The 20,044-nt window shown below is 41.7% G+C and overlaps 1 protein-coding gene across 1 annotated transcript in view; it reads right to left on the bottom strand.

The window, feature by feature from the left end:
* SHANK2 (SH3 and multiple ankyrin repeat domains 2) overlaps positions 1-20,044 on the bottom strand; it is a gene marked incomplete at both ends in the record, with an annotated part of 314,691 nt that overhangs the window by 34,385 nt on the left and 260,262 nt on the right. Inside the window, 2 exons of the mRNA XM_082485045.1 lie at positions 2,848-2,928; positions 5,839-5,974. Of these exons, the coding sequence (XP_082341171.1) occupies positions 2,848-2,928; positions 5,839-5,974 (217 nt within the window). The remainder of the gene's footprint in view (positions 1-2,847; positions 2,929-5,838; positions 5,975-20,044) is intronic.

The following is a 20,044-nucleotide window of genomic DNA, read 5'->3' as shown; positions in this document are numbered from 1 at the left end:
TGGGGCAACTTATTGATACCAGGGCTTTCAAACTACCATAACAGGGCGTTTTCAAATCTTTGCAGGTTGAAGTGGAAAGGAATCATTAGCACACGTTCTCTGCCATATTTTGGATTAACTCATTCGAAAGAGAACAACTGAGATGGCCTGCTCAGTGTTACGGAGGACGGAGTAGCTAAAAACATGCCAATAAAACCGTAAGTAGAATTCAGAGCCAGACAGAGGAAGGGACTGTAAAGACTGTAAGATGTATATATATATTTTTTTTTTTAAAGTGATGTTGTTTAGCTTAGCTAGGAGAAGTTACAAAAGCATACGCTCTCAGGGAAAACAAATGGGGAATTTCTATTTCTCTTTTTCTTCTATTACATAACAAGGGACATTCAATAAAATTAAAGGCATCACATTTAAAACCAATAAAAAGGAAATACATTTGTACACAGCACATAATTAGCCTGTGGAATTCTTTGCCACGAGACATTATTGAGACCACGAGCTTCTCCAGTTCAGAAAAAAGATTACACATATATATTGATGAGAACATCCACAGTGCTCATCTGTACAGACTTCCTATTTCGTTTGCACGTATATGTTACGAAACGAATGCCTATTCATTAGATAGCTTAACGGATATAGAAATGTGGGTGTTCTCATAGTTCATACACATGTCCAATATATACACATATACATATAAAGATATATAAATTCTATATAAATACACACATACAATCTGTGTTTTATGTCAGAAGACAACTTTTAACTGATGATAGTGAGAACATTTTCTTTTTGGAAGCTGGTTCGGTTGTTGTGCAAGTTAAGACTTCTCGTTCCTTCTGATAATAGCCCTTTTACAGGACAAATATGAAAACAGGTAGACCACAGATGTTATTTCTAACAGTAGTCATATTGTTTGCTAGGGTGGCAAATGTTCGGGGTACCGTGGAACCCGTATTTACAGTCTTGTTTAGGAAGAAGACAAACTTCTGCCATGCCCTAGTCCCTAGTACTACTACAGCTTTCTTAGGGGACATCCACTTCTGGAACGTGCCTCAGGACTGTTCTCCAGAAGAGGGAAGTCTTGCCACCGTAATATTTGCCCCCTCTGCATAAAGTTAGGGACGGGAAATGTGCTTAAAGATTCAAGTATGTCCCACGGCTGCCAGTCACAAGAGTTGCAGGGGTTTCTGCCAGCTGATGAGAACAAACAGCAGATCACGTACTATAACCTGAACAGGGGGGTGAGAAAGCTAAAATACGGTGGTCGTCACTGCAGAAGTGACTTTACTATTAATGAGCTGTTTTCCCCTAGATGAGAGGGCTGCTTCTCTCTGCTTTAAGAACGGGATCTACTGCGTAAGACTGAAAAGTAAGCGAAGTAGAAGAATACTCGCAGTTGGAATTGCAAAGGGGGATAATGAAGGGGGAAAAATTTCTGTCCCCTTGGGAAAGTTTGTCGGTAAGCCGGCCAAGTCTTACAACCCCTTCGCACTCCACGAAAGGAAAACAAATCAAAACACCCGAACCCAAAAAGCAGCTCCAGAAATAATATTTTACATTTTAATCCTGGAAGAAAAATTACGGAGCACTCACAAACTGTTGAAACCTTTAGTCGGGCTCCCAAACTTCCTGGCACAGAAAAGGCAAATTTTCTGAGATGTGCTAGAGCTAAACAATTCGGCTGTTTCATTTTGGTCTTCACGCGGTTGTTATACCATAGAGAAGACAGTAACCACTTCAGCACTCCTTTGTTGGTAAGAACTCCAACTGAAGCTATGTGACTTGACTCACTAGAGGATGGATGGGGCCCCTCTATCCCAGAAAACCTTGACTGCCAGAGGGAAAAAAAGTGGCCACAAGGCTTTGACTCCTTCCAGTTGGCCTTCATATGAATCCACACCAGGAAAAAGAATATTGTAAAATGCAAGTATTTAAATCAATGCAGGATTATACGAAATGGTTTTATTATATGATAGACTCTATTAGTCTGCAATGAGGGGCGCGGTTTGGTTTTTATACCCAATTATCACTTGCTAAACACACTGTTCGAGTGCAATAACCACACATAAATGTGCAGTGGGCTTTTCTCTTGGTATATATGGCCCATCCAAACCAGATGTATTAGTCTAGCTGCAGAAATCCTACTTGGTAATGACCTAACAGATTAAAACCAGGAAGAAAAGAACTATCACCTTCCTCACTTCTCGAAAATACATCAAAATTCCCCAAGAATTATGCATATCTAAAATGTGGATGATCAAGCAACGGCATCTACGATCACATTTCTTAAAATTAGCAAATAAAAGACTGAATGCTCAATACTTTTTTATTACCCCTAGTGAGAAGAATTAAGTTTATATCATGCAAGAAATCAAAGTGATATCATAATATGCACTTTTTGAGATCAGAGTCTAACGAAAACAAGTTGAAGTTGAAGCTGCTTTAACACTGTCAGCTTTTGAACACCAGCTTCTGGCAGCTTACCTTTATCCACTAAGGAGAGGCCACAGAAATTTAAAATAAAACAATATTAGATGAACTGGAAATTTAGAAAGCAAAGCTAACAAAATATGATACGGCATTACTTTTTAGGAGATGTGCCAAACTTTGATGATGCACAAAATATATCAACATTCTCTTGCGTAGCAGTAAAGGCACAAGTTTAAACAGAAATTATTCATGCAAATCATGCATATTTGAACTCTCCAAAGATGCAGCATTCTTAAACCTTTTCTGTTCTATATACTGTACATAGTGCAGTTCCTTTTAGTCAATTTAACATATATACATACACATTTGGTTTTAACGTTTCTATAATGTCAGCATGCTTGTCAAAAAACGCTTTCTTACCAAGCTCTTCAAGCTCTGAGGTCATTGACTTAGACCGCAAGGTCAGTGCAGTGGTTGGAGCTCGCTTAGGAGGTGGTGGGGCTTTGCATTAAACAGAAGGATATACAGTGTAAGTAAACACACATCTCTAAACCCACTGCATTCACATACACAATTTCATATTTGTTTCAAAGAATATGCTACATGAAATAAGGTAATAATAAATACATACACGCGGAGGAAAAAACCCTGAGATGCTTTTCATGTACTGAATTTCTATACCGTTCCTACTTTCCGCGTAGGTTGTTTGACACATCAGCAAGCTTTTATGTAACAGGATACATAGAAACATTTAAAGCTAAATAACTGTGCACTTCTGTTTTTCAGGAGGAAAAAGACTTTCTAGAGAAAGTGCCTCACAGCAGTTGTGCCCCTCCTTCTAAGAAATGTACATAGCTAAAAATCTCCTGGAGACCGGATTAATTTCACCTTTGAAGAAACTGTTGAATCGGAGAAATACAAGAAAGAAGATTCAAATTCATCTTAATAGTTACGGTGAGACTAGGGAAAAGAGGTGATCCTCAGAATACAAAAGATCCAAAAATACCAAGGCAATCATCTAGCAGAGAAACTAAAACCCAGCAGGTGTTTTTAGCGTCCTGATAACTAATGTTTCTGGCGGTCAGAAAGGAGTGTAACATCAGGAAAGATTGTGCCAATGTTGGTAGGAAAGTTGGAGATTTCCAGTAAAAAAAATGGTTCTGGGACACCAGGAAAAATTAAGGATTCTTAAGTGTTTTCGTCAATACTATACATCAGGCTACGCCACTTTGACAAATGGTGGCAAAGCAGATTGAGGGCGAGAAAGACTGATGGAGAAAAGTAGTGTAGGACCATAGAATGGTTAGAGTTGGAAGGGACCTTCAAGATCATCTCGTTCCACCCCCTGCCCTGGGCAGGGCCACCTCCCACCAGCCCAGGTTGCTCCCAGCCCCGTCCAACCCGGCCTTGAACACCTCCAGGGATGGGGCAGCCACAGCTCCTCGGGGCAACCTGGGCCGGGGGCTCACTGCCCTCACAGGCAACAATTTCTTCCTCATATCCAATCTAAATCTCCCCTCTCCCCGTTTGAAGCCAATTCCCCTCGTCCTATTGCTACATGCCCTTGTAAAAAGTCCCTCTCCAGCAGACAATGTTGTTCCCATACCACCTATATCCACTATGTCAGCGTCATCGTTTCGCTGTTAAGCTCCATCATCTTCTTACAGAGGCTGGAATGACAGTGTGTCACAAGAAAGCCAAAATATAGCTCAGGTTCTGTGCCAGATATGAGGCTGCACCAATTAACTCTGAGGTCTGCCCTTGGCCAGCATGAGACGTGACAACAAATCTGTGAGGGAAACCGCACGAAATGCTGGATCCTAAGATGAGGCGGGGTACCTGACACTGCCCCCACCGTAAAGGGGACTGAGGGCAGGAAAATCCTTCCGCACTATTCCTATGGTACAATGGCAATTGCCAGGTAACTAGAAGGGTCACCAACATGCATCAAAAAAGGGCAAAATTCAAAAGTGCAGGTTTTTGGCAAATGACACGTCAATAGAAGGCTCTGGAAAGATGACAAAGAACTGGCTTTGGTTTTATAGAAGCAACTTCCCAGTGGGTTTTACACAGCAGCGATTTTTCTTAAGGCCAACATGACACATCCCAAAAGGCAGAGGTGAAAGGTTTGTGCAGAATGTGTGAATAGTAACTCTATCAAGCTAAAAATAACACAGGACCACGTTTGGACATGGTTTACTTTAATATAGCCTTTTTTTTCCCCCCCAAGGCGCTTTATTTACTGTTTTGTAATAAGCCGCACATGTCAAGAACACCCACGGTGTAGACAGAAGGTTTCCCTCGTGGACGGAGAGGGAGCGCTGGGGTGCCAGCTCCTGGCCTGCTCTCGCGTTGAAGAGCCAGGCGGCCACGGGTGACAATTCAAGAAACCAGTGGGAGGAACAAGAATTCTCGAAACTGCGCTGCTGCTGTGTTGAACGCTAGTTAGCAGCAGCAATCTTTTCTCTCGAACGGTAATTATGAGGGCCTAATGACTTCCCACAGTAGCTGTTACCTGAGCAAACTCGGGGGTATCTAAGGTGAAGGAAAAAAGTTTTTGGTCTTTTTTATTCGGTGAAGTTTTGGCGGTGGTTTTTCGGTGGGTGGATAGGAAACACATTGACATTCCTAAGGGAGTAGCCCAATCTTATGATACATAACCCATAATCTCCATTAAAATTAATATACCCCCCCGCCCCAAGCTGAAACCCCCCTGTCCAGTTTGTACCCAGACAACCCTTTCCCAAATTGTTTGTGGCACGTGTGTTTGTGTGGCTTTTGGAGGAGCTGCTCTCTCGCTAGCAAGCCAAGCAGCGGGAAAAGCAGCTCTGCGTGTTTTCTGCTTATGCAGGAGGAGGGATTTTCCCCGGCTAGAACAACCCCATAACTTTGAATTCATCTAGAGGAATTTTCCAGTTAAAATGTATTTTTTTTTTTCCCCAAACTTCAATCTAAACACACTGCTTGCTTTTCTTATTCTTACAGACGTCCTTTCTATAGTATGTGTTTTGCAAAATTGTGAGTTCTCAGCGATTTCCAAAGAAGTCAAACTAACCTCATCTCAAGTACGTTTGGAATTAATTAATAAAAGATAATCTGTTCTTTGTGCTTTTTCTCTCACGCTACTGCACGAAATTTTTCTACAAGATCTTCAAACACATAAATGTATAAAGACCCAATGAAGATGAAATTTCATGGCAAGCACGAGAAGTGAATATTACTCTATTTGTCACATATTAATGCATAAGTCAACAGAATTAAATTACTCAAAATTAAATAAGAGAAGGGTATTTCAAATTTTGAAAGCGCAATATATAAAGCGGAATTTATAAAACGGTAATTTCACGTCCATACTCGGTTTTCTGTGGAGCAAGACCAAAAGGACTCCATTAGAAAAAGAGAAAAATGTACCTTTCTTTCTAGCTGTGTCATCTGGATCAAGATTCCTGGTTACTGTGACAACCTTAAGAACTAGGTGATTGCCCCCTTGCCGAATCATGTTCACCACCTGCCTGTGGCCAACTTTCACTACATTCTCATTGTTAACCTGCAAAGAAAGAAAATAGGCTTTTAGATCAAAATGCAGAAAACTTCTCTTCTTTTCAGTTTTAAAAACAGAAGGTGGAAAGAACAGGAAGATATAGAACTTTTAATTACTGTCCTTTAATAAAAATACAGATTTCGGAAAGACTGTACAGCTGACGTGGCATCAGGAAAGCAAAGCTAGCTCTTCAGGAAATACGCAACTCATTTCCTTATAATTACCAGGTTTTAAAAAAAAAAGTTAATGAGTTCAACCAAATCCTTCCCTTTCCATATTCTATTTCCAACAATCAGTGCGCTACAACTCTGCATTTCATACACTAAAATTATTTAAGTAAATGACAGTCACTTTGCATGACTGTATTATCCACAAACATTTATATGCATTTCATGCTAACGTAACCAATGAGAAATTAAGAAGCTTTTCTTTTCAAATCATCCAGGAATAAAGATTTTCATTCCTGAAGGAAACTCTCATGTTCAAGAGACACTCTTTTATTCTATGCACTCTCCTCATTTCCCAGCATTTTCCTTCTGCGAGTTTCTGGAAGGATCTAACGTCCTGGAAGCAAAGGCAACAGGGCCGCAGCGGTGCAAAACAGTCGTTGTGGAAAAAAATGAGGGAACTATATGAAGGTCTGACCGGCTATTCTGGTCATGCCAATTAAACTTTAAACCGCACTGCAATATTAAACTTTAAAATGTACACTCTCTGGGCAATTCCTAGTGCTACATCATCATTTTTGCTGCGTATGTCTTTTCATCATATTACTACACATAGAAGAAAGCGTAGGCATAAAACCTGTAAATAAGCACGGATAAAAGGAATTCGTTTGATCTATAAGAAGTCACTGAAAGTCATCTGAAATCTGAACGACAGCAGCGAATAAGACTGAAGTGCTGCATGTGCTATTTGAACATAAAAGATATTGAGGAAGGGAATCGGGGGAGAAGAGATGCTGCCAGAATACATGCTGGGAAGTTGATCTCTATCCAAAATTCAACTGACTCGGTTATATTTCACCGAGTTCACTCAGTGCCTTCCAAAATGAACAGTCATTTTCAAAGTAAGTGTTTTTAGCCTCCCCTATTTATTCTGACAGGCTGGGCATCTCACACTCTACAGAATTTACAGTTTAGAGCAAAATCTCTCATTAAATGTTATTGCCATTTAGCAGAACAACAGGCACGACCAGATCCACTCCAACTGGAACTCGGTTTTTTCATCCATGGTATCAAAGGAAAATCCTGCCTTTTTTCAGGCTTTAGCTGAGACAAAATGCATTATGACGGAGTAAGATCTTGGTAAACAACTTTTTAAATACAGTGCTGCAGTGAAAAGTCTCCAAGTACGGTCTGTGTGCTACGTCTGTAAGCTTGAGATGCTTTTTGAGATACTTTTTTAGTTTCATATACGGTGACGTAGGTGTAACACATGCTGAACATCCAGACCTGTTGAGCAGGCAATTATGAAGTTCTCTTATTCTGTAGGTGGAGGATATAAAAGAATATCGATTTGAATAGGACTGTTGCTGTTTTATTTCACACCTTCTTAGCATCTGGTATTTAATTCCAAGATATGGTATTTATTTAGCTGGACCAATGACATTTAAATTTAATCTAAAACATTTTAGCAAACAGAGTTACCCATTTACTTCCAAATACGTTCCAGTATTAAAACCTCAACCAGGTAATTCTGCCCCACAGCGAAAAAGCTCACGCAGTTAACAACTACAGAATGCATCTACTCTGTCTTTACTGGAATTAAATTTTAAGGTTGGAAGCCAGTGTGGATTACAGTTTATCCCTTAACGCTGTCAAAAAATAGAGACCTCCAAATAAATCAAAAGTTAATATTAATCAAATACATGTACACTTCACTAGTGTAAAGTGATAAATGTGTAAAATGATAAACAGCTTATGCAGCATACCATCTGTTCGCATCGTTATGTGCAACGATATTTAACATTTAGAGCAAGAGCAAATATATACGACACATTTTTTAAAGCTGTCTCAGAAACAGAACCTGTAAACGACTGTTTATAGCAGCTTTGTTTAAAAGGCGCAGTTACAAAAGCTGGTACCAAAAAGATTTATATCGCAAAAATAAAAATATTGATAGGAGACCTGAAGATTATTTAACTCAAAGAGTTTACAGAAACGTTCGATAACTAAAGAATCATGGAATCAGCAGAGCAGTGCCTCATCTTCACTACGTTTAGCACCTCAGCGGGGAAATCTGTAACACGATTACAAAGCAATAACATCGGAATTGTCAATAGCTTATAAGGAGCTGGGACTTCAGTGACAGATTCTCTATTTCTTTTAACCTTATTTTACTTCATATATATATTTTATATAAAAGCCAAATGACTGTCAAAGTGGTTGTTAAACAGTAAGACAGCAGAGCTGTGGCAGCTTTGTTCGATAGTTTGAGTCTGATATTATCCAGCAAAACTTTTCCAGGTGTGAATAATTTGATGAGGCTCTCTCTCTCTGCTTCCAGTTGAAGCTTTGGCAGTGGGGAGACGACTACTGCATCTCATGGAGGCTGTGTAAACAAGCTGAAGGGGGTAAATTTTCATAATCAGTAAAATGGGTATCTATTTCACCTGTGGCAATTCATTTAATAATCGCATGTGTACCTGGTATTAAATGTGATCACATTCTTTGAAAAATTTTAAAAAAATATTCTTGCTTTTAGTGGAAAAGTGTTCAGAAGGATGTTCTATAAACAGTCAAACTAGCAAAGCTGGTTTGCAGGCACAAATTTGCGTCTCTCTCTTCTTCTTCAACCCAGTCTGTGATCGCATTTTCTGTGATCTTTCACTGCAAAACCTTAAGATTTTTTTTTTTCCTTTGACTCTTCTCTGAAACTTTCCTGCACAAAACTTTCTTTCCCATGTCCTTCATAAATAGGCAGAAATATATAATGGAAATAGATATGTGCTGTGGCTGGTGCCATGCTACATCAACGCCAACAGGGCATCCAATAAGCCAAACGCAAGGAAAACTGTCCCTTGGGACAGCCAACAGTTTCAGTAACGCTCCTCTATCCGTTCCCATCAGAACTTTATATTCTTGAAATCTGTACTTTATCATAATTTGGTTAAAATTGGGCAGTGGGACAGAAGCTGTTTTGAGCACTTTGAAAGAATTTGAGAAATAATTTACGAAATAATACAACCTCATAGACCCGAAGTCTTTAAAAAACAGCCTAAACTGGAAGCCTGAGCTGTTTCAAGCGGAACTTACATTTTGGGTATGTATGCAATGTCCTGGAAGTGTTTAAAAGGAAGAAGACTTTTGTGAACATCAAGATTTTTCAACTGTATGTCTCAGTACTTTTTCCACCCTGTATAATCTATGTACACTGGTTTCTTTAGAGCAGTGCAATATTACAAGGCAGGAAAATGACGACGGAAGAGCAAGCTGGAGACAGAAACGAGAAAAAATCATTGTAGGCACTTTTCCCAGATAAAATTATTTGCTAGTAGTGTGCAATGCATTGTATTTCAATAGCTTGAAGTACTATCAGCCACATGGCTTATACCACCGTTTTTTCCACGTACCTCATGTACCACAACCCTGTGTGAACCGCTCATGAAAAGGCTCAAACGGCAGTGACCAGAGCCAAGGCCAGCGGGTGACAGACCGTGCATGCCACCCAGCCGTGGCCCCCAGCGGCCGCACCATTACCGGTCAACTTGCAGATAAAGCTAACCGAAAAGAAACGCAAGCAAAGCAACATCATGCCTTGGTCAGTATTCAGAGGAGATATGGGTGGACCGGTTTGCTGCTACGATTGGTACACTCAGTGGTTAATCCAGGATACATTTAAGACACTAAATATTCATACACGACAGCAAAAAATACTTGCCAGCACCTCCGCATAGTTAAGAGGTTTTGTTCCTTTCTCCTAGCTGGTGGAATCGGTTATTCACATAGTCGTTATTTCACGGCTTCCTACAGCAATGCAATACATTTGAGCATGAAACATTCGGTTCTCCAAGACAAAAAGCAGCGCGCTCTGTCTCCTCTCCACCCCCCACCACTGCGACCGCAGCCGACACGTCGCTGCTCCCTCCAACACGCTCCTGGAGAACTGAAAGCGCTTTGGGGGTTGCATTCAAGGTGCTCCACAGCCAGGACTCACACCTGCTTAAAGCTCCAAACCGGAGACCGTAATCAACACCGACGCTCCTCTTGCACAAAGAGCTTGGAACAGCAACGATGAAGAGTTCTCCCTCCAACATCGCCGTTGTCTCAAGAGATGATTCAAAAGTATGGAGTAAACCAGTGACAAAGACAACTGACAGTCACAAATCTCACTATCTTTAATATCCAGGTCCACCACTCTGACTTTATCTTACTGAGCATTTATATATAGCAACATCTAAACCCCACAAAAGCCAATAAAAATCATGAAACTTTATCAGGAATAAATAATGACGTGGTCTCCCAGAGCAAAATGTCTATCAGGTAATCATTTTTTTTTTTTTTTCTGATCTATGAATACCCATGACATCAGTAAATTTCTCCTGAACTTTACAAAGAAAAAGATGCTCCTGTTCAGGCAACCTTATAAGCCTGATAACACCAGAGACAAGCGCACAGGACTGAGAATGACAACAGCTTACGAAATGGAAGAAGTTTAGAAAAGGGTAGGGTAGGGTAGGGTAGGGTAGGGTAGGGTAGGGTAGAAATTGGTTTCCAGTGGATACGAATGGAAGGGAGTAAAGTCATTGATGGGTGGTTGCAAGAGATGGACTCTAGCTGGACAGGAGGCAGGATGCCGGGAGGAAGGCAGACGCGGTATTTTACCATGAGATGATTGCTAAGAGCGCAAGGGAGAGGAAGCAGGTACCTTCTCTCCTGGGCTACTTTTACAAAGACATTTTGTTCAAAAAGGTGTGTTAACGAGTGCCGCAGAGATGCTGGGGTAGATTTTATGGATATTGGGACAGGCTGCATAAATGCATTTTTTTCTGAGATGTATAACTATGCAATGGGTTGAAAAAATAAAATAAAATAAAATAAAATAAAATAAAATAAAATAAAATAAAATAACCTGCACATTGTAGGATAGCAGATGCATGAGCTGGAACATATTCACCGGAGCAGCCTTCCCGTAGGAAGGTGCAAAAGAAAAAACTCTACCAGAGAAACAGACCTCTGCAGAGTTTGTTCTATTAATAAAAAAAATTAAATCTTAATTTCTTCAATGCATCATCCTAATCCTTCCATTATCTAAACATTCTCTCAGTGGAAAATGTAGTCAATCATTTTCAACAGTAATTAGGTAGACAAAACGCAATCGTTCCGCTCAGAATGACCACTGCTGCAATGGTGAATGATTTCACCTTGCAGTTGTGAACGCAGGTTCTGCCAAAAGCAGCTTCTCGGAAGCTCTTCCTATCCATTGAACAACAAACCCCCCCAACCCCGTTACGCACACTTACAAACCCCCGCCTACTCACTTTTTAAAAATCCACCATTTTCTGTAAATACTTAACGCACGCTAACCCAATTACAATTTGTACCAGCAGAATAAATAGCGCACGCGTAATTTTGTAGGCTCAAATTATACTTTTGCATTTCCAGTAACTACACAGTTGTGCACATAAGACTGTCTAAGCATGTCACAAACTGGTACGAGTTTCCCATCTGTGAAGTATTCCCATTCTCTCGACTCAAATGTGAGACAAAGAAAGACACAGTGACGGAGAGAATCTTTGGGAAGTTATTTGCTCGCTCGTTCCAACCGTGGTGCTAACGCAGGGGTCCGCCGCAAGGCTCCTGCACTCACCCAGAACCAGCAACTGGTCATGGTGTCTCTGGCCGTGCTGGACTTCAGCTCTTTGCGATGGGCTGGAGCAGTATTCAGCACAAACTTAGACCACGTCCAAAATTTGCACTCTACAAGTATGTTTAGTGTCAAAAATGCCATTATTTGCTTTATGTTCAGCCCCCTAAATTCATCCTAAATGCTGAAGGCTTTTGCCAGTGCTTGCCTTCTCTTGTAATCCGGCATCGGCCACAGGCTCCTGAACAGCACGAAGGTAGAGAGTCCACCTTGAAAGGTTCCTGTGCAAAGCAAATTTTAACAAATTCTGTTGGCAGCATACTTTTCCCTGAGTATTACAGGAAAGGACTGAAGGAATACATTTGCTGATACAAGTTGGGGGATCCAAATGAGGAGGCAAGTCAAAAAGGTCTGAATCCAAAAGATGTTTTGGATTAATATGATATTTTATGTACTTATAAAATGCATTTAACCACAAATAATTTCAAGATTCGTTGCCTCAAAAAGCTGGCCTGAGTTTAATCTGTGTGTCTTGGATTAAAATAGAAAGTAATAATATAACATATAAATGAGTCCCATAATGAAAATTAATTTATGAATTTGTATCTGTAAATCCAATTATTCACATCATACCGTAGAAGCTTAAACAGACAAAAGCAGACGGCTTCAGTCCACTGGGCCTCAACTGTTCATTTATCTGAACAGGTCCTGAAACAGCCCTTGAACAGTCTCTGGAAAATTCCTGAAAACTTACTAACACAAAGAGGAAGTCAGTTTATATTCTGATCTCCCCCACAAACATCTCTGATTGTTATTAGTATTTGACCATATCACATTTAATCGAATTTAGTGTAAAAGATGCTTCAGAGACTTCATGCTCTCTGTTGATCCAAAAGGCACTATTAAAAAAAAAAAGAACAAAAACAAAAACAAAAAAGCTTCACAGAACGAGGGATAGAAGCATGTGGAAACTCCAGCTGAAATCTTACATTAGTAAGTTTTTCATAGTAAATTTTTCTTCGGCTCATCGGTTTGCCTGGATTGGTGGCCTCAAGGGCTGTAAAGAAGCTGAAGCCAGCGAGCAGGGAACTGGACTAGGGGATCGCCAGAGATGACTTCCCACCTCGACAACTCTGTGATTCTATGGGGTTTCTTCAAGAGAAGAAACATCATAAGGCAGTACCTGCAGCCTTTCAGAAAAAGAGGTACATGTGAATTACAGGAAGGTTAAGAAGTAGCATTGCCACTGTACAAGTTTCTTTGCATAAGCTCAAACCACAGAATCACACAGACTCACAGAATCTCCTAGATTGGAAAAGACCTGTAAGATCACCCAGTCCAATCCTTAACCTAACACTGCCAAGCCCACCACTAAACCATGTCCCTGAGTGCTGTATCTACACGACCCTTAAATACCTCCAGGGATGGGGACTCCACCACTGTCCTGGGTAACGGGTTCCAATGGTAAACAAATATATATATACACAAATTCTATGGTAAACAAACAAGATCCAAGATATCTAAAGGAAAACACCCTGTGGAGACACTATGTTGTGAGGTTTTGTATTTCATCCTGTCACCACACTCCCCGCTCTTTGCGGTGGGGGAACACTGTGCCTTTTCTCTCGCAGGTGCCATGGCGCGGGAAGGTGCGCTGCCCGGGGCTGGCTCCCAGCAAGGCTCGCAGGACAGGCTGACGCGCAGTCTCCCTGGTGAGAGCCAGGACCTGCAGGGCTGCTCCGGCCACGCGGCACTTTGCCTTCAAAGACGACTGTCGTCTTCTTGAACTGCAGTCCCTGCCTGGCGAGGGCTGAGCCGTGCTGCTGAGGAAGGCTTTAGCCTGCATCTCTTCTTCCCCTCCAGCAGCACCAGTACCGCAAATCTTCAGCTGCACTTAGGAACATCTATTTCTGACAGAAGCACTGGAATGAAGAGGCATCGCAGATCATAAACTCCAGACTCCTTTGCTGTCATGGCAACTGCATCACATAATTTGTTTCTTTACATTTAGCCAAGCTCCATCTTGGAACTTCTTAAGATTTTTTGTCCCTGACATTCCTGTTAGGCCCAGAACCTCTGAAAATAACCTTTTTTTTTTTTTCCTAACTTCCATCCTAGATGTCACTAGTTTATATTCATCCTTTTTTCCTGTGCCAAACTGCCAACGGCCTAAATTGCTATTTTCCCCCTACTCTCCATGCATTCTGCTGACAGATGAGGTGGGTGTAACGTCCTGTCTCGGCTAAACAAGCATTTTAATTACCTATTATGACAAAGAGTCCAAAACCTGAACGGAGCACAACAGCTGTCCAGCACTTCAAAGCCAGTTTGGGTTTTTTGTTGTTAATGTGTCTAACTTCAGTCAAACCAGCTTATAAAGACGGTCCCCTGTATTTCACCTAACCTACGCTGCACCCGTCAGTGTCTGTCCTCTCTCAAGAGAAACGCACAACTGATTTTCTTTCTATAACCTACGAGATGCACGTGGGGAGTGTCTGCGCTACCCCCGTTCTCACAGTCGTTGACCTGGAGCATAGACATTTCTGAGTATCTGAGAGAGTTACTTACACGCGGCCAATGGAAAATGTCTGGGACTTTAAGTTCAGCAACCAAATATTTCATCCTAATGTTGGTTAAAAACTGTGAAAGCCCTGACCTTTTTCTACAAGAATCAAGTTGTGAATTTTGCTCAAGTGACCATGCACATATATATGGACAAAACCACAGCGTAACAAGAAAACGCAACTGGATATTTTAACGGAACTTCCTTTACCCCCAGCTTACTTTAATTAAGGGCGTTCAATAACAACCCAGCTTTACTAGAAAAAATAAGCAATACAATGATATATCAAAATGGTTCCTCAATAACGTCTTACTTCGTCCCATTAAAAACGTTGCCAAGTAACGCAAACAGCAGCGTTGTTTCTGTACAGAACCCAATCGTTAAGTTTGGGGTCAAAGCTGAAAGCGTACACTATAAGAAAAGCAGTAAAGTTAAGGCTGCGCTTTCTCTCTTACCCACGCCGTGGTTTAAAAGATGGAACCATGTTAAACTAGCATTTTAATCTAAAAATTTGCATTTTGCATACCTGTATCTAATCTGAAAGCTGTTGAAAGTAAGTAACTACTGTCCCCATGAGACTACCTTATACAGAACATTTAAACATCGCTCAATTACTTGGACCCATTCCTATTAAAAATAATTGTCTACATTAATCAGTACCTGTTACTATTTTGAAGCGTGTGGTTTAAGTCACATTTCTTAGAAGAGGCTCAATTAACTTTATTGCAGTTGATTGAACTGCAGTGTACCGCAATCAATTAAATTACACTTAGGATGAATTTGTCCAATGGCTTTCAGGTGCAAGAGGTGGCAGTTTTCATGTCGTGACTTCTCTTAGGAAAAAATCAAGTGAATTGTGCACATCTGTTTTGCTCTCTCATACACACACCTGAAAAGGTTTCCATTTCTGAGGAATCTTCAGCATAGCATTGCACCTAACCGGTCTATATTGACACAAGGCAGTATGAGGTTGTGACCTACACTTGGTATTTTCATAGAATCATACAATAGTTTGGGTTGGACGGGCCCTTGAAGATCATCTCGTTCCAACCCCCCTGCCCTGGGCAGGGCCACCTCCCCCCAGCCCAGGTTGCTCCCAGCCCCGTCCAACCCGGCCTTGAACACCTCCAGGGATGGGGCAGCCACAGCTCCTTGGGGCAACCTGCGCCAGGGGCTCACCGCCCGCACAGGCAAGAATGTCTTCCTAATATCTAATTTTAACCTGTTTTAAAGAATGTGACTTATATTCACCGAATATTTAATGGTCTGGGAATGTCAAAGATGAACAAAAGTTGTGCAGGGGTTGTCTGAGCAGTCTTTGACCAGTTCTCAATTTCCGCACGCTCAGAGTAGTTATTGGACGGGAGGTTTGCACCTGGGAACGAGCTTTCGCGGCCCCCGGGGAGAGAGTCTGGGCACAGTTTGGTCCATAGCTAGGAAGAAAGCCTGGGCACAGTTTAAGATTTCATCTCTATTCTCTACCAAATCTTTCTCCTCTTCCCTCCCTCTGTCCTGATAACTCAGGAGCACGTCAGAGCCAAACATGTCATCCGGCTGCTTCACAATGAGCCTTAGGAGTGGCGGTGGCCTAATTTAATCACAGAGGTTGGATTTGGCATTCACCTCGCCCCTTGCCCTACTTCTGTTGGCATTGTATTCATTTGCTACTCCTTTTGTCTTTTCAGCATGTACTTATTTTGTATATCTGAATTCTATTAGCACCTGACAGTTTGCCCACTTTCTGGTATGTTTGCTCTTCGCCGCAAAATAAACTCAGTGAAGATAAGCTGATAACTAATCGTTTGTTTGCTTGGGGTTTTTTTTCCACATTTCCACATTTAAAAAAAATCTTCTAATTGAAAATTCACTAAAATTAAAATGAAGTTTGCAGTGCAACAGAGACTATCTTAACATTCATTTCACGAGCGTGCCTCTTGCATTTGATTTGTTCTCAGATGCTATTATAGCCTATAAATTGTGGTACACAGCCAGCACCAAAAATAGGGTACCAAAAATAGCAAACCAGAGGTCACCCATATACTAATGAAACATCTCGAGCACATCTGCCCTTCACAGATGGAAGCATGCATGAAAATCTAAAACCGCTTAACCATTGCAACCAGAGCGGCTTTCGCCTCCTTTCTCCGGCACACCCGTAGTCACCACCTCCGCCGGGGTTTGATCTCAGGGCTGAGGAAACTGGTTTTTCACATCAAGAAAATAACCGTAACCCAAGCAGCACATTCAAGCCGCGGTTCTCCGGTGGAAAAGCATGTCTAACAGACTCTCGTCCCTTCTACTCTCCTCCGCTGACCACCCACCCCCGTACTGGTTTGTTATTCTCTCAGCAGAGTCACCAACGCCTTGCGGGGCCCTCCTGATCATCTGGCTCCAGAAGAAAAACAAAAAAAGGAGGATAATTTTAATCTGAATCATTTAAGTGTCATGGTTAACACCGCATGTTTTCACAAATTATCCCTGCGATCTGAGTGCCGGGCCAGCGACGGGCAGCACAGTGGGGGAACGGTGCTCAAGTTGCGGACAAGCATCCTTTCGGCAGTACTGTGCCTGCCTACCCATCCCTGCTGCGTCCCTCAGCTCTTCCATTTCGGACAGACCGCATTTCTAAGCCAGGCCTATTCCTGGCGCCAGCTCACCGAGCAGCGGAGGCCCAAGCCAGCGGCACCGCGGCAAGTGCTCGTGCGATTACGCCCTGGGAACAGCACTCGTCTTCCGCGCTCTGACCCGTGAAGCGATGAAATGCTTCAGACCCCAATTAAAAAATTCCCAGCTTAACACTTTAGAAAAACACGAGGCTATGTTCAGACCTAAAATACATATCCTTTTTTAAAATCAGGAGCGCGGCGGGATTATGCAAGCACTGAGAAAACAATAGATCTTCATTTGAATTCTGAATGAACCGCTTGATAAGTATTTACAATAGGGAGAAGATAGCAGGCTGAGCCCTTCTATTTTTAAAACCGTGCATACCTACATTAAAGGCCATTAGGCAGAGAATTCTAAAATACGTATCAAAATCTAGATCTCTTTATGGGTATTAATAATGCAGCCCAATATTCTTTTTCATTAGGTAAGCTCACATTAGTCAGGCAACGCAATTTAAAATTAAACATTCTACGTGTAATATAAATTGACTGGTTCTGTACCTCTCAATGATTTTCGGTTAAAACCTTTCCAGAGATTACACAGATATATTGACAGAATGTGTTGCCATCAAATACAGATAATCTATATCTCCTCCTCCCACATATAGTCACTTTCCAGAAAATGCATCTGCACTAGAACAATAAAAAAATGTATTACTCATGTATTGCTCTTTATGTAGGAAAGCCTAATCTCACAGCATATAGAGACAATTCTTTCTTAAAGTCATGTTAGTTCTAAGTACACTGCCATAAACTTGGAATTGCTTAGAAGATTTTTTTCGGAGGCCACGTATCATGTTGTTAAAACTCACAGAATAGTTAGGTTAGGATGTATGTGATGGCATTTGCTATACAAACCTAGAAGAAAATGTAGTAAAACATTTGTGTCTTTAGAGCTAGACACGCTGCAAGAAAATAAGAGCTACGTAAGAGAGCTTTAAATAGGTAAAACAAAGGTAAGGCAGCATTCCTTACCCAGGCATGCCAAACACTCACTGTCTTTACGGAAGAGCACGAACAGGACCGCTTCCAGAAACAGAAACCTGAACGGGAACCGCTCCAGCTTGATTTTTCAACCACATAGTGTCTCGTTGTGAAGCGCATTTGACTTGACGTCTGTCTTCAGCGATTGACATTGGGAAGGAGCGGGGTTTTGTGGTTTAATACCTACTAATGCATTAGTGTCTATATGGACAGGTGTTCAGGTTAGTCACCCGCCAGAGCCATCCAGCCCGCGGGCATGCCCACGCTTTGCACCGTTTGCTGTTCTAAGATCATTGGATCATTTGACCGGTGCTTGCCCAGCAGAGCCGTGCAGCTGACCTGTATCACAGACTCACAGAATCTCCTAGATTGGAAAAGACCTGTAAGACCATCTAGCCCAATCATTAATCGAACACCGCCAAGCCCACCACCAAACCATGTCCCTGAGCACTATATCTACACGACCCTTAAATACCTCCAGGGACGGGGACTCCACCACTGCCCTGGGTAACGCGTTCCGACGCCTCATGACCCTTTCAGTAAGGAAATTCTTCCCCATATCCAACCTAAACTCCCCTTAGCGCAACTTGAAGCCATTTCCTCTTGTTCTAACTACTACAGAAAAGCATCCTTTGGTTCAACAAAGTCCTGATTTGATTAACTTTATGCTCATTAACTTCAATAGCACTACTGACTAAAGAACGGGTAAACAGTTCATGCCTGTGGACCATTTTGCCACGGCTGTGCCTGAGAATGCGAGTGAATGAGGACTGAAGTCTAGGCTTAAGAAATGCTTAAGCACATACAGAATAATCAAACTCACATCAAAAATACAGATGCTAAAGGAGAAGCCGCTGCCCGAGCATTCACATGCCATTCATGGTGTCACGCGCGCGCACACACACACACTCTCGGGCACGTGTCCTCCTCTTTTAGGTGGAACTCTAGGTTTCCTGCAGCAGAGTCTCAGGAGGCAGATTTTATAAAATTATGAATTTAACTGAAAGGTACAGCAGCAGGGACAGCCCGGGCTGGGTGCCTCCAAAGAGAGGGCCCCCCAACAAAGAAACCCCTGGGCAACTACACCCTTGTGATCACTACACCTGCCCTCACGCACCCTTCCCGCGCTGTCCACGCGTCTTCTAGTCCAATGGCGACTTTTGGTCTGGGGTCTTTTAACTCCTAATTGGATTCGTTTTCTGTGTCGAGGCAGGCTGGCTCTTATCTTGTTGATTTGCAACTTCAGCCGAGGGTTGGAGGCTCCTTATCCTCTGGTTTACACTCCCTGTGCACCTGCACTCGCTGGCAGAACATGGAGAACTGTAGAGTCCCAGACTTGGGAAAAACACTCCCAAAACATCACTGTGATATCTGAACCCTTTCCCAATCTAAAAACTTTTTCTGTATTAGATTAAAGGTAAGAAATACACATCAGTCAGTCGAGTCATGAACTTGGTGATGTGAGGGGTGTCCCACCCTAATTTAGAAAATTACTAATTGCACTAACCATACCACAGCTTATTAATTGCCAAAAGAATGTGCGTATTTTGTGCAAGCCTTCTGAAATTGAAAATATAACCCAAAAGAGCTACCAGTCATAGAGTCACGGCATACTGCAGTTACAAACATGTAAATGTTTAGTTTGAAATAACCAACAAAACTAAATTACAAAAATTACAAATAAATTTTAAACTAACGATAAGCAAAGATTAAATTGGAATTACTAAGGCAAAAAACCCCCCCACCTACTCCAGTTGTAGCAGCTTGTTTGCAGAAAGAGATGGTCCTCCATCGCAGATTGACGGTTCCTGGAACTCTAACCACGCGGTGTAAAACTCAACGGCCCAAATTGGCTTCCTCAGAGTCTATTACTTGCATGGCAGATGCAGTTCTAACTGCTTCCCCATTACTTATATTCAATCTAGTCTTGGTAATTTTAGTTCTTTGTTTAAGAAGACTATATAGAATTCCATTAATTTGTTTCAAAGTTATTCTTCCTTTGATACTGCCTCAGAATGGCCCTATAATCCCAATTCAGCCTGAGACTCCCCTTGT

Source organism: Vanellus vanellus, assembly GCF_965231255.1.
Source record: "Vanellus vanellus genome assembly, chromosome: 6".
NCBI lineage: Eukaryota > Metazoa > Chordata > Aves > Charadriiformes > Charadriidae > Vanellus > Vanellus vanellus.
This window is presented reverse-complemented; position numbering and strand designations above follow the sequence as displayed.